General features: G+C 41.6%; 2 protein-coding genes across 7 annotated transcripts in view; one reads left to right on the top strand and one right to left on the bottom strand.

The window, feature by feature from the left end:
- LOC128802396 (purpurin) overlaps positions 1 to 14,894 on the top strand; it is a 48,871-nt gene that overhangs the window by 29,220 nt on the left and 4,757 nt on the right. For 4 of the 6 annotated variants that reach the window (XM_053968717.1, XM_053968714.1, XM_053968716.1 and 1 more), the window contains exon 3: positions 13,565 to 13,682. In XM_053968717.1, the coding sequence (XP_053824692.1) occupies positions 13,566 to 13,682 (117 nt within the window). In that variant the 5' untranslated portion in view covers position 13,565. Of the gene's footprint in view, positions 1 to 40; positions 91 to 13,544; positions 13,683 to 14,894 lie in introns of those variants that run through there. The other 2 variants (XM_053968721.1, XM_053968715.1) reach the window with 2 other exon arrangements.
- IDUA (alpha-L-iduronidase) overlaps positions 12,342 to 14,894 on the bottom strand; it is a 55,698-nt gene continuing 53,145 nt past the window's right edge. The window contains exon 14 of the mRNA XM_053968712.1: positions 12,342 to 13,154. Coding sequence (XP_053824687.1) covers positions 13,075 to 13,154 — 80 coding nt within the window. The 3' untranslated portion in view covers positions 12,342 to 13,074. The remainder of the gene's footprint in view (positions 13,155 to 14,894) is intronic.

Raw genomic sequence — 14,894 nt, 5'->3', positions numbered from 1 at the left:
GAAGATGTTGTGTCTGGATTAACCAAGTTTGAAGTGTCCCTGCAAAGAGAGCTTGTCATCAGGAAGATGTATTCCTTTATAATGCTGAAGGTGAGTCTTTGGGAGGACAGATCTTCTCAACCAAAGAGATTAGATAAGCTCTACAAGAGCTTTGAGTCAACTTTCCTCTTCTTAATCTAACTGCAAACAAAAACTGAGTACTCACAATGTCTAAAAACACTGTCCTGTCTCTTGATAAACAGAACACTTACTGAAACAATTCTGTTGAGGCAGCAGCAACGGGGAAGGAGCACATCTCCTAACATTGAAATAAGCTCTTTAAAGTCTAATTAAATATATACTGCTTGGGTGTAATCCGTGGCTAACAAGGTGACCATCTTATTATTTCTGTTCTCCCAGCTCCCAGCAATAGTAGGAAGTCCATTCTTCACAAAATAACCCAGTGGCCAAAATAAAAATAGTGAAGTAACAGTGCTCTTTTAGGACTCTCTCTACTATTGCATGGCTCCTGTAAGGGTTGTTCTCTAAGGGAAGCACCAATCCTGAATGCTTTAGTCCAGGGTTTGAACTGAATTGGCAAGGTCTGTGGTCTTTGTTTCTTGCTAGCAAGAGCCACAACAAGAAAACATGCCTCTTAGTAGCATCCATATAGGAAAGAATCTGGAGATCTTCTGTTTGGGGTTGCTGAATTGAAGCACTCTGAGGAAATGTGGGAGGCCCTGCAGACAAAATGAAAAACAAACACCAAACAAAACCCAAGCAAACTGGGAAGGTAGAAATATTTCCCTCACCACTATCAGTAGAGAAAGGGGGAGAATTATGGCTGTGAGGAACAGGAGCTGTTTCACATCAATGAAGCCACAACACTGCGAACAGCAGGTTTGGGTCAGTGTGATGCTGAGAGGCAAAGTGTACAGAGACCGTTACACTTCAGAAGAATTAAACAATGCATAGGATATTTCATTACTGGAGAATAAGGGTGAATTCCATCTACTACATTGCTGGAAAATAAGCAAGACTGACCTGCTGAAGGAGTAGGGGTCTAAGGGCCCAGCCTGCCTGTGTCTGTGAATATTGTCACTTCTCTCAGAAGTGGTTCAATCCAGCCCAAATGTAAATGTGGATGCCTGGGAGGAAGGTGGCTTGTGGTAATTCTCAGCCAGGATATTAAAATAGAATTATTGCTCAAGAACACTTGAAGGAGGTGTTATGTGCCACACTGCATTCCACAATGATGTTCCAGCAGAGGAACAAGGACCTCCTCAGATGTGGCATGGTGGGGGCTGCTCCAGGCCTCCAGAATGGGGTGCATGAAGCTTTTTTGTGAGGACTGTCCCAGGCAGAAGGCTTGGTGGAAACAGGAAATTTTAGTAGGGGTGGCAGTGCTTCAGGTTGCAGGCTATTCAGCAAAGTTTCACGTGTTGCAGCAGTTTTCTGTGCACAAAGGGTGGCAGAAAGAGCAAGAGGCAATTTTCTTTGATTTTGACTGGAGGCAATAGCTAGAACTAGCAGAGGAATGAAGGTGGAAGACAGCTCAGGTGAGTGAGACCAGGAAATGAAAGTTTCAAACTGGAAAAAGCAAGCCATTTTATAAATTATGGGTTCCTGTTAATCTTAAACAGAAGAAAAACTGGCAGAAAATGTGTAAGTGTAGTGAAATTATTGAAGATGTGTATAAAAATACCATGGACAAGTAAAAATGGAAAGTCAGAAAACTCAAGCTCAAACATGAGGTTAAATTAGAGACATGAAAAGCAAGGAATATTTTCTGTTTATCATATTAGGAAGAGCAAGAATATCAAGAAAAGTACTGAAGAAATGATGTTTTTAGAAGGTTGTCTAAAATAACCTCTAAACTCTTAATTACTTTTTCTGACAACTAATGGAGTATTTTCTGAGGTTTTGAAAGTCTAGGAAAAAGTAGATGTAATAATCCTTTCAGTAAAACAGGAAAAAAGAAAGAACTGGAGAATTCTACAGTAGATCATTTTTAAAGTTTAGTTTCTAAGAAAATACAGAAACAAACCTGTTTATCTACATAACTAGAAGAGACGAATAATAACCTTTGTCAAGGGCAAACTATGTAATACAGCATAGTTTCCTCTATGGCAGAGTCAGAAGTGTCTGGACAGAAGGAAAGTAATGGCTGTCACAACTCTTGACTGATGAGGAAATAACACAATATTTTGTGTCTTACAGTGAGGGCTTAGATGAGATAGTGAGAAGGTGTTGGCAAATGTATTTGAAAGATGAATAGTTTGTTTAAGTAGCTCACTAATGAAATGTATAATTTCTTGAATACGATTCTCTGTGGAGGCTTTAACTGATGTAGAACATGTCGATATTTCCACTGATAGGTGTAAAAATATTAAGCCAGTGAGTAAGCCATGGTCAGGTGTCTGTAAATGTATTTGAGCACCATCTTAAAACTGAAGAGAGCTGTGTTCAGTACAAAAGGACTAGAATTCACCAAGGAGGCATGGAAAGTCCTACTTACGTGGAGAGCAGTCACCTGGCGAATTCATGGGGATGGGCCACTACCTCAGCTTAACAAAGGCTGCACAATCTGTCAAGACTTCCAGGCAGAAGGAGGTGTACATCCATTAGGATGAACCTTCTCTTGCATAACAGATTATGCCATGTTGTTCTAAACAGGTGTCTTACCTGGAATGCACTGGGAAAATGTGATCTTTGAGGAAAGACCGAGGTTTCTCATGTCTCATTTTGAGTCTTCTCTTTTCTAACAAAACAGTCTCCCATTGTATAAAAGGCTATGGCTAAGAAAAAAGGAACAGTTGGTTCTCCATAATCGTATAGGACAGTAGATTTTAGACCTGCAGAGAAAAGCCTTCCAGAATAGTGGGAAGACATTGCTCCCACCTTATCTAAGATACCCTTAGGAACAGGGGTGTCATCCTTTTTCCCAGGAAGCATTTCTAGTCAGAAGAGATGCACACCAGCCATCTAGAATTGATATAGACAAACAATTTCTTAGAGCTGGAGGGAAAATTATTTTTCTGTGGGTCCAGCTGTCCTGCCCATGGCCTGTCAGGCCAGTTATATGTAAGGAAACCATTGCTTGTACACCAGTAAAAACTCACTTGTAGCTGTGTAAACCTCCAAGATGGGAGTAATTTTATTTATGACTAACATAAGGAAAGCTGGAGGCTGCCTTCTGCCTTTCAATGTCTCTCCTTCAGTAGTAATCCGGGCCCTTCCAGTATGTGGTAAAATACAAGCCTTGTTTCATCCCACAGTGGCAAGGAGGAAAAAGGTTAAAGTAAAACCAATTAAATGTCTTTCAAGGAGACTAACACATTTTGGATTCTGGTATCCCAAAGGAACGAAGTTTTCTCTCACCAAGTCTTTGAAGAAAGTCTGAAGTGAAGTTTAGCTCTTCTTACAGTCCAGCATATTGTTGCTTGGCAGTTTTTATGATCCTCCTTGTACCAGGTCACATTTGTGGAAGGAGAGAAATAGCCCTTTCTCAGAAATGTTTAAAAGTGCAGGAATCATAGGAATTATCAAATGTCCAGGAATGATATGAAGTGGATATCACAGGACAGAACTATGCAGTTAGAGGATGTACTCAGGATGCCCTACATCTGAACAGAAGGTCCTTTGGACTTGACAACATGTGGTGTTTTCCTGACAGAAAAAAAATGTTTTGTGGATGCACTAAGGGTTATGAAAATTGTTGTATGCGCTTTTCAGCTGTGATTTGGGAACTGAAAAATTGCAAAAGCCTGAACTATTCATATTGAAGCAAAATTGGCACTCTTTTGGATCCAAACCTTCCAGATATTCATACTTCATTTGGCGTGAAAGTTTATGTTCAGTTCAAGATAAGTTTTTCTTTGAATGTTTTTCTTTCAAAACATTCAGAAGAAAAACTGTCTGACCATGATACTCCAGACTCCAGGCTCCAAATATGAAAGATCCAAGATCAATTCCTGCTTCTGCACTCAGTGTTTGAAATTTAGCAAGAAAATTTCCTCTTAACAAGGAGGAAGAATGAAGGTTCTAATGTACTGATGTTCATAGCTGCAGAAGTGGAGAAACTGAGGCAGTATTTCTTGAGGCAAGCCAGGGCCATGTAATTGCCATGCAATTGAAACCATGCAGGAATGGCAGTGGAAATCTAAATGACCTTTGCAAATGGAGGCAGCAGGGCCAGAGCAACCCTTTAGTGGGCTGATGTACTCAGAATTAAATGCATGACGCAAAGACGCGTAAGTGTTCCCTAGGCTTTCAGGGATATTCAAGCAACACCATGACAGCCATTGCTGGCATAACAATGATAACTGAAGTAGATACAGTCTAAGCTTGCAATAGGATAATGTTCTTTGAATGGCTTTAGGCAGACAATGGAGGATTTTGGAGGAGGATGAGGGTGCTATTTTAGGAAACTTGCACTAGACTGTCACACAGCATAATAACATCTGAACAAGTGTGGTTGCACAGACTTGCTCCCAATAGCTTTAAATACAAATTGGAGAATTGGCATAAGACCCCTGCTATGTCACATGTCAGTAGAAGTAATTGAAACTGTGTTCCAGTGGAAACCTTAAATATTTAAGCTGTCCCAAAGGCTTAGCTGGTAGCTGGGAAAACAAGGTGAAGTTTCGGGGACTAAAATTCCTCCCTTCCCAACAACTCATATGACAGTCTCTCCCTAGTCCTAACATTAAAATTACTGAAAATTTATGGAGTAAAATAATCTGGCTTATGTGGTGCAAAACATACTTCCCAGGAAAAGCAGTAATGTTAGGGCCATTTATGGGACTAGCAATGGGGGCAAACACTGCCTGGCAAGCAAAACTAGGGATGGGAAGTGCCAAGAGTGCTCAGGCTGCTAAGATGCTTTGTGTTCCTTCTACATGGGAACATTGTTTTTCCCCCTAAACAAGAAGCTGTGGGGATGGGAGCTGCAAGTGTCTAATCTAATTTGATTAGGCATTATCCTTACAGGGTGTTGTATTGACAGCTATACTCAAACCTTTCTGACCCACTCATCTGTTGGCATAACGAGATTGCAGCTTATCTGATTTACCACATAATATTCTCATGCCACCTGCTTCTATACAAGAATAAGCTTTCCTGCCTGCAGCCATGGGAGCCCAGTGAGGATCAGAGCCATGTCTCTCACCCCTCTTGGGCCAGGGTTTCTTCTGTCCCCCAAAGTCTGGCCCCCTCCTTCAGCTGCACATGGATTGTCACTTATCACATGGAGGGCTGGCATGCAAAACCTTATGGCTCTTGTTCAGCATCCTCCTCCTGTCCTTCCCCTCTGTGGCTCTCCAGGGACCTTTAGATGCCACCACAGCCCAACCTTGCCACCTGGGATCTCATCCTAGACTCTGCTGGGCCCCAATCCTGGCCTGTGGTCCCAGCTAGTGCAGCCATCAGTGAGTGGGATATTGCCACAGCTTCCCTGTCTACACACCAGTGGTCAAGCTGGTTGGGGCCAGACCTTGACAGAGTGCACCGGGGCCAATCTGGGGATGGCACCAGTCTGGGGGTGCAGAGATCAGGGCTTCCCTTCATTGCAAGCTCAGGGGCTGGAGAATATCCTTCAGCCTGGGCAGGCTCCTGCCCCTGGAGCTGCTTGGAGCCCGACAGAGATGCAGGTTGGCAGCCATGGGGACAAGTGACAGCTGGAGCACGTGCATGAGCACAGCTTGAGACTTATTTGTTATAGTGCAATCTGACTATCACACAGAAACACAGCAATCTGACTCACACAGAGGAGCACAGCAGCAGACTCTAGCTCTACAGAAAATGCAGTTGAGCAGTAGCTGGTTATGCTAGAGCTGTATTTCCGTGCTGGCAGGACAGATGATAGCTGAGTTGTAGCCAGATCATGAAATGCTTGCAATAATGCATAAATCCCTTGCACTTTTGTGTGCAGGAGAAAGTGTGCTACTGGCAGTCCAGTTGCAAAGGGGAAGCACGTTGTCATGTGCTTGCATTTTTGCCAGAATTTTGACTCCACCTTGTCATGACAAAGGAACATCAGCCCTCAATTTGTTAATTCCTTTGGAGAATTATCTTAAAAGTAGCATACAACTTTTTGTATTGCATTGGTGAATTGCAGGAATTATTCAGAGATTTCTGTCTGAATGATTCTTGTAGAAGGGGCATGGGTTTCTGAGAGCACACAGGTCAGTCTGGTGTTTGTCGAGTCTGATTGTTACTATTCTGAGAGATATTTATGAGGAAATGTATCTCTGCCATGCTAGAAGACTAGAAATGTACCTGAGCCTGTACATCCACCACAGGCTGGATGTGCCTTCTTGACTTCCTCCTCCTTCTATATGTTGTAAATAAATATGCACAGATTCTCTTATTCTTAATCTGATTGAGAGATGGCTGTGTTAAAAAATATTACAATATCGTAGCAGTGGCAATTTCTGCTGTAAGTGTACATGAGTTTATTGTGTTTCAATTGACAGATTGTATCCAAAGCTCTTAGCACAAATCACTGGACCTTGAATAAGATTACTTCATTCATCAAATGTTCTATGAATATGAAGGACTAAAAAGATCTTTGAACTCTTCTCAAACCAAGCCATGTGCACAAAATACTTCCTAAGTTTCTTTCCAAAATGCTCTGGGTATGGAATTAAGGAAAGCACAGTGGTGTAGGACATACAAAAACTCTTAGAAGGAACACTAATGACACAAAATATGTGCTCAGATGTATCCAGAAGTAAGTTTGCTTATGCAGTCTCATGAAGAAACAATGAAGAAAAGAGATGATGCTCTAAGGAAAGATTGGCAGAAGTTTGCAGAGCAAGAGGACAGCGTGACAGATGAGGGAAATTATTTGTGGGCCACAATGGGGGAAAAAAGACAACAGGATGGTAAACAGAAAAAGGATGTGTAGAATATGATTCTAACTTCAAGAGTAATGGAAGAGCAAGTAATGAGGAATTAAAAAGGGCTACTGAGTCTATAAAAAGCTGTGGAACCAGAAGGGTGGGAACAAGCATAGCCACCATGGGTAAGACAAATTCAAGCCAAAAAGTCACAAGAAGAAGCTGGAAGTGTCTGTGTAATCTCAGTGCACCTGTCAGAACAATATAAAGAGGTTTGCAGCACTAGCAGACACAAGGCTGCAGCAAAGAAAAGCAATTAGTCATATTCCAGAGACCAGCAGCAGGAGTGGTCATACAGGAGTTTCACTGGTCCTCACAGGAGTGGCCACAGCTCCCCATGCTAGGCCTGCAGACACAGGATTGCAGGGAGTCCTGCAGAGGTTTTGGTGATGTTGGGCCACATTGTGGCCTGCCTCCTCTTCCTTCTCTTCTTGTGGGCAGAGGGATGCTTAGTGTCAATTCCTACAGCAGAGGTGGCTGCTGTGGTGGTATTTTTAATGGGCCTCTCTCTTTGAGGCCACCCTGCAATTTTCAGTGTTTTCAGCTTGTTGCTCTGTCTGAAGCAGATGTAACTTGATCTTCAGATTGAGTATTCCAGTTGTAAATTTACAGAGGTGGTAACCATGGGACTCTGAGATTTGACTGCAACTTCTGTTCATAAAATAAATAATTTTTCTATGTAAGTGATGAGAAGTGTGCCATGGTAAAAACATGTCCATGGAATGATTAGTCTATCTAAGGTCTTGCAGCTTTAAAGATCAGAGGCTTAAAAAATAAAACAAACAAACAAATCCTCCATGGAAAAAAATATTCATTCTATCATTTTTGACAGCTTAGAAAACTCCTCTTTCCCCACACTCCATACTTCCATCCATTTCTCCTGTAGAAGAAGCAGATATAGAAATCTGAAGTACAGTTGCATGTGAAAGCATTTGCTTATTCTCTTAGCCCTGTGACTCACTAATCAGCCTTGTGTTCACAGCTGCCCTCCCTTTGGAGTGCAGAAAGGTGCTCTGACCTAAACCTTCCCTCCTTGCAGCTTCTGTTCCACATGAAAACGATGTCCTCTAACACCTACTAAGGCCAGGTGCCTGGCCAATATCTTTTGACTGTGTGCACATACAGATTTCCTTGGCTTTTGTAATTTGTGCTTCTGGTTTTAGCTTTTAAATCCATCATCAGGCCTGGCATGGACACCCTGGCTTACCCATAACTACTCAAGCTCGTTGCCAGCCAGTATCACTTTTGTAAAGCACCTTAAGATGCATGCTGTGTAAGGAGCTGTATATATCCCATTAGAATAATCTGATGCAATAATGTGGAGGCAGAATTTACTATCTCAAACATGTGGACATATGGTGTCTTGTTGCATCATGCTTTGCAACCACTTACAACCTATAGATTTACTCCTGTTTGGTTTTGGTTTTGGTTTTGTGGTTGTTTTTTTTTTTGTTTTTTTTGTTGGTTTTTTTTTGTTTGTTTTGTTTTGTTTTGGTTTGGTTTGGTTTGGTTTTTTTTGTTGTTGTTGTTTTTGTTTGTTTGGTTGGTTGGTTGGTTTGGTTTGGTTTGGTTTGGTTTGGTTGGGTTGTGGTTTTTTTGTTTTTGTTTTTTGTTTTTTTTTTTTTTTTTTTTTTTTTTTTTTTTTTTTTTTTTTTTTTTTTTGTCTTAAGCTGTTTCTGTTGCAGGAACAGAAAAGGAAAAAATACTACATGCATGGTTTATACCTTCAGGGATATTCGCATGACCTCTGTGCCGCCTTCTTTTTGGAAAGCATCCTGGGAATAACACTAGGTGTTTCATTAACTCTGGTATGTTACTCTGTTTCAAAATGTGGGAAAGGCTCATTCTGCCTGAAGGAAGCAATCTCCTTCCTCTCGCCTTCCCCTTGACTTTCCCTCAAGAGAAGAATAGGATCCGACCATAGAGGTATATCAGAGATCTTTTCAAGTGTAAAGACATTATTTCCACAGAACTGAGCTCCTTTCCTATTTGCAGATGCCTCCCTCCTTGTCCACAATGAAATGGCAGGCTCTCCCATCTTCTTGTGCTGAAAGGGCTGGTCTTTGCCCTCCAGGACCTGGCAGCTTGGAATGAAAAAGGCAAATATTGTATCTTTGAACAATTGTTGCAACTAAAATGAATAAACGTGCCAATGTCTGGAAATTGATCCGTTTAGCAGTAGTAAATATTAGATAGGTATAGAGATATGTCAACAGTATGCCTTATAGTAAGTACTAGAAAATTACAAACAAAAAGTTCATCTTTTTATCTGATGGCCCCAAGTAGTCTCTTTTTCATGAGGTTGCCTCAGGCCTGAATTATCTTTTGGTAAAGATTAGCCACAGGGCATTTGGGAAACTGCCGTGGCTGGGGAGAAAATCCAGCAGCTCACTGATCGAGCTACAGCTACAATCTGCACAGTTGTGCAGAAACCAGCAGATGGCACAAAACCTTAAATTTACTTCTCTGGCCAGCAGGTCATTGTGTGGTAAGATCCTGCTGAAGGAGAGATTTTAGCTAGCCCTGCATTCACCCTGTTCTAGCAAGGCAGCATGATATGGAAGGGTTTGGAAGAGAGGGAACTTAAGTTTTCTGGCAAGCTCTTGTCAAGACTCTAAGAAAACCATTCCCTCCAGGCTTACTGCCCATCATGACAGAAAGGATCATGCTTCTTGACTTCTCTTGCTTTGAGCAGCCCTCCTGTTTCACTTCAAAAACAGGGTGAAAAGTGTGTATCTTTTTCTGAGATGTGTTGTGTGCACAAGAGCACGTGAAGCCCTGCTCTGCCAATTGTCAGTCAATATATTCAGCAAGAATTACACTATCATTTTTCAGAAGAAAAAGTTGTGTCTCAGTTCCTGTCATTTTAAACTGTGAGGTATTTGAATATTGCCTTGAAAGTCCTAAGGCCTGATTTATGATGCCTTTTTAACCTAATTATATAACACACCCAAGAATCTTACCCTTGAACCACAGAAGAACAAACTTCAAACAATTTCCTCTTCATCTGTATTGCACAACTCACTTCCTTGGAAGAGATCCACATTTCTGAGCAGAAGTCACAGAAACTGAAAACCTCTATGTCCACAGCCTAAATGTGGTGTCCCACTGTGGGAAGCTTTATTTCTCCTGTGTCCTGCCTCCATGAAGGAGTGGAGCAGACTAGACTATCACTGCCCTCTCAGCCCTTGGCAAACCTGGGACTGAGATGTGTGCTCTCCAGCAATGCAGGCACTGCCATGTGACATCCCCAAAAAATAGCCTGGCATCAGCAGCACAAATTAATTAGATTGAATGCAGGAGGATCAAGTGCCCACAACTCATGGTGCAATAACCACTGCAGAAGCTGTCCAGGGAGACTCTGAATGCACATACCTGTAGCTGTTCTCCAGTGCCCTGGCAAACAAACCCACAATTTGATCACCCACTGGACAGCAGGGAAATTAGTGCCTAATGCAGGAGCATATTTAGAGCTCTCATCCTATGCCATCAGTTGCTGAGCTAGCAGTACAAGTTACTAAATCTGAAATGGCATTGCAATTGCAGCAATTCCCTGAGCAGTTTACCCAATGCTTATTCCAATAATAAGGCAAAAGGAAGACCTTCTAGATGCAGGAAATCTGAAACTGCTGGTGATGTATTTCACAGGATAGGGAAGAAGATAAGATTAACCATCTCATCTGCATACCTGTTTTGCTGCATGTCATTAAAATTACCAGTGATCCTTGTGCTGAATTCAGTACGCTGAACAGTCAGGCCATCACTTCTAATAAAAACCAGCCAGTTTTGGTGAGCAAGTCTGGAACAGGCTCTTGGGTATCTTCTTTGGCAACCAAACACATCTTTGGGCATCTTTGTTTTATAAAATCTGTTTCATGTTACATCAAATTAAACAAACCCAGGAATATGTTTCAATGCTTTGATTCCTCCCCCTTTTTCCCCTATGCCCAGTACAAATAGCCATAATACTGCAAAAATGAAGGTAAATTTGATTTTGTTTTCTTCTTGCTCTAAAGAGCAAAAAATGCAGTGACAGATGTTATGCTCACCAACCAAAATCTTGTGCTGTGATTAGCTATTATTAGCATGTGTCTAATCCCCAGGGGATTAAGTCTTTCATCTAAGCATGGCTTTAAGTGTCACCTATGTCTCACATGGACATAAACTAATCTCTTTTGTTGGAAACAGATGAAGTGATAAGTGTTTGGAAGCCTTCTAATTTACAGAAAACACTGCAGTTTGTCAGGGTGAAAGAGCGTGTTTTATATTCTGTGTCAGTCCCTTTAAAATCTAATGGGCATCTAGCCCTGAAGTGCAGTTTAAGAAGTTAATTTTTCTGCAACTCTTTAAGTGGCCAAGTTACCACGAGCTCATTCGTGTGTGGACTTGCCCAAGTTGCCTCTGAAGACACGCAGATGACATGAATAGGATAGGTTCAGTCACTACACTGCATGCAAAGTACCACTGCCTCCCTCTAAAGTGTAAATGGAAGCTGCACAGAGGCCAAATCAAAGTTGCCTCTAGCAGCAAGCAAGGACAGATTTTTCCAGGCAAGATGCTTCCAGGCAAGCCCTAAACAAGCTGCCTGTAAAGTAACAGAGTTCAAACCAACTGCAGGGCAAAGTTGTGTGCTTCTGTTTGAGAAGTCCTGGGCAAGAGGCAGTACGTGATCACTGGAGCAAGCCCAAAACATCCAGAAGGCTTTAGCCTCACTCTGGAAGTCCAGACTGTTGGATCAGAATCAAAAGTTTCAGGACTTCCTGGGCTGACTCCATAGGAATTATAGGGTTATCCCTAGTGGTTATGTCCAAGGCTCCCCAGCACTTAGCACCCAGTGTGAGGAATAACTGCTAGTACCATCAACTCCTATTTGAATGTCTGAAATCTTAGATCTCCCAGGTGAGCCTGGGAGAAAGAGTTCAGGAGCAACCTTTGTAGTTAGAGAAATTATTTGGGCGCTTGAGAATGGCAGGCATGGTTTGCTGTCAAAAGTACTCTTCTAGTGATCCCTGCTTTCTTGTCTTTTTCTGATGTATTGTATTCCCATGAGAAGCTACTAGAAGGAACATTTTGGGAAGGAGAGAGATGAAGTATTTCTGTGACTGGAAATGTTGACAAAATTAGCTAGGAAGAATGTACATAAAAATGTTTAATTGCACAGGAGAACTGAGGACTCTCAAGATTCTGATATAAATGTGAAGGCTAAACTGCATTTTTGCACTTTTTTGTCCCCTCCCCCACGTAAGTAATGCATAATGTCTTCCTACTCTTGAAAGGATCACCTTAATTTGATTATGGAGGTATGAGAAGAGGTAATTATGTACCTGCTCCATGCAAGTTGACAGAACACGTGCCTCTGCAGATGCATGTGTATAGCCCAAGTGTTTCTCTAATTAATGTTCTGTGCTTATTCTCCTAACATGTTAGAGGCAGAAGGACTTCAACGAGACAAAACAGTAGTACAATCAAATCATCAGATTTATTAGCTTTCTGGGCAGCTTTTTCCATTATGTAAAAGCTGTGTTTGTATTAGTATAGCAGTCAGACCCACCAGTGTGAGGATTACAGTTGGTTTTTACATAATGGATTATCCAAGATTAAGTGTTTTATTCAGGCACATTAGCAAAAATAACCAATTAGTGACTTTGCAGATTCCTTATTTAAAGGGAGCTGGAGGGCAATTGACACAAAACCCTCCTGCTACCTGCAGTCCAAAGACTGAAGCAGAGTAGTCTCAAGGATCTCCAACATCTCTACTCAGCAGGTAGGTCTCTCTTCAGCAGAGGTGGATCAGACATCTCTTGCAGCAGGGAAATGCAGCTTGCATGGCAGCAGCTAGGAACAGCCTAGTGTAACTGCATGGGTGTTTGGGCTCTGGGTTGGTAGCTCAGCTTGGTTGGTGCTGACAGGTGTTAGATAACTGTTTTGTCTTGGCATCAGGAAAGGTATTCAATGTCAAATACTCTGCAAGAATGTATCATGAAGTTTCTCTCTTCCTGAAGTCTGAGAAACAAATATGCTGGGATATGGATGAGACGGGATATCCAAGGAGAAAAACAGCCATGGGCACCTAGTGGTTGTGCTGTAATGACAGATCAAGCCTCTAGAAAATCAGTAGTATTTGTCATGTTTGTTGAAGGAATGATCAGAGGGCAGCCAATATCAAGGTGCATTTTGCCATTAGAGCAGACACCTAGGAAAGGCCTGTTTTGGTGAGCAGAACTGGAGATAAAGAGCACAGCTTCACTGGCTTGAAAGTGAAGTGGACACTCACTGTGAAATAATTAGAAAAAACATCTTTACAATGTACAGTGCTTTACTAGAGCTCATTAGAACATTTTTTGTCCTGTGAAAACAAAATTCAAAACATTTCAATTTTTTACCAATTCTTACTGACCTTATCCATAGTCTGGCTTGATATATAATACAAAAATACAATGAATTGCATTACCACTACTGGCAAGCAAAATACTCCTCCAAAGTAAAATTGCCATTGATGTTCAGTTTTGGCTGAATTTAGGCACCACAATGACTCAGTATCAATGGAAGCACTGGTTGTCAATATCAATGGAAGAGCTAGTATGGAAAGAAACTAGTCTTAAAATGATGGAAATGCATCTGTAGCACTAGCTAGCTCCATCTACTGCATGAAATAAAACCCCGTGTTTACTTTTGTCTTGCAGAATGAAATACACACAGTATATTTTCCTGGCCTCAGTCTTCTACAATGTTGAATACAGCCTAGCTCAGACCTGTGCAGTGGAGTCTTTCTCTGTGAAAGACAATTTTGATCCAAAAAGGGTAATTACAGTTACTTCAATAGTACATGTGAAGAAGCTTTACATATAAACTGTTTTTCCAGATTACGAGTTTTGTTCATCTAAAGGGGTTCTTCAACAAAAAGCTTACTTCTTTCATATTCTGTGTTACTGATGCTGTTCCTGTAGTTTTCTCAGTACTGTTTAACCTTCTGAACATTACAGTAAAACTGGGCTTGAAAGCCAGGGATGTTACTAGAGCTCATCTTCTGTTAGCTTGGCACAACTTTGAGCTTTGAGCAGTTACGTGAAAGGGACAATTTAGATCCACATTAGAGAGGAAGCTCGAGCACAAACCCTAGGGCACTTGCATCCACCCACCACTAGTCATTCTTGGGAGCCATAGCAAATGGAAATCTTACCTAGTCTGGTATGCTGAACACTGACTCCTGCTTAAACACATAATTTGTGCTTCTGAGGAGAAAATGAGGGCTAATATGCTGTTGGAAAGGTCCAGATGTGTGTTAGTACCTATGTTAACTAATGGTCAGCAAACACCACAATTCTAGGGACAGCTGGGATATGGCGAGTACTTTGTCTATACAAGATTGGCTTTGCTTTGGAAACAAATTATGTCTGGGGAGAGCTTTGGGAATATCACAGTTTTAAAAAGTCAAAGCTTTTGCTTGGATTCCTGTGTTTGGGCATCACAGCTTTGCAGGCTTAAGCACATAACTTGCCTAACAGATGTCATTAGCTTCACTGCAGAATCAATTTTAACACAGCTAGCTCCTGCTCTTCTCAGCATTTCTACTGATAACGTTAACTTTCAAGGGTCTTCCTCTCTGCCAGTCACCTGTTAAAATCTTGTTTTCATTTTACTAGATACTTGTACATTTTCAGGGGCCCATTTTTTTGCATGGACGTCTTCTTTCCCTTAACCTCACTCCATTTCTCTCTGCTGTTACTCTCCCCAAAACACAAATTGAGTATGTAGTCATCATTTTCTGCTTTGCTGAGTATACCCTTTTCCCCATCAGAGATCAACTGTGGCCCCTGGCAGCCACAAAGATTGTCTCCAGTCAGCTTGCTACAGTCTTTGTACCTGCAATTTGATATTGTTGAATTTGGTATGGTATTCCATGGAAGAAAAGGGGCTTGAACAGGAACAGAGAAGAACCAGTCTGACTCTCACAAGATGTGTTAGGATGGGAGATGCTTTTGGTGTGGGGTCACTGTGACAGGAATGTCTTAT

This window comes from Vidua chalybeata, chromosome Z, assembly GCF_026979565.1.
Source record: "Vidua chalybeata isolate OUT-0048 chromosome Z, bVidCha1 merged haplotype, whole genome shotgun sequence".
NCBI lineage: Eukaryota > Metazoa > Chordata > Aves > Passeriformes > Viduidae > Vidua > Vidua chalybeata.
Note: the sequence above shows the minus strand (reverse complement) of the source record. Positions and strands in the feature narration are given on the sequence as shown.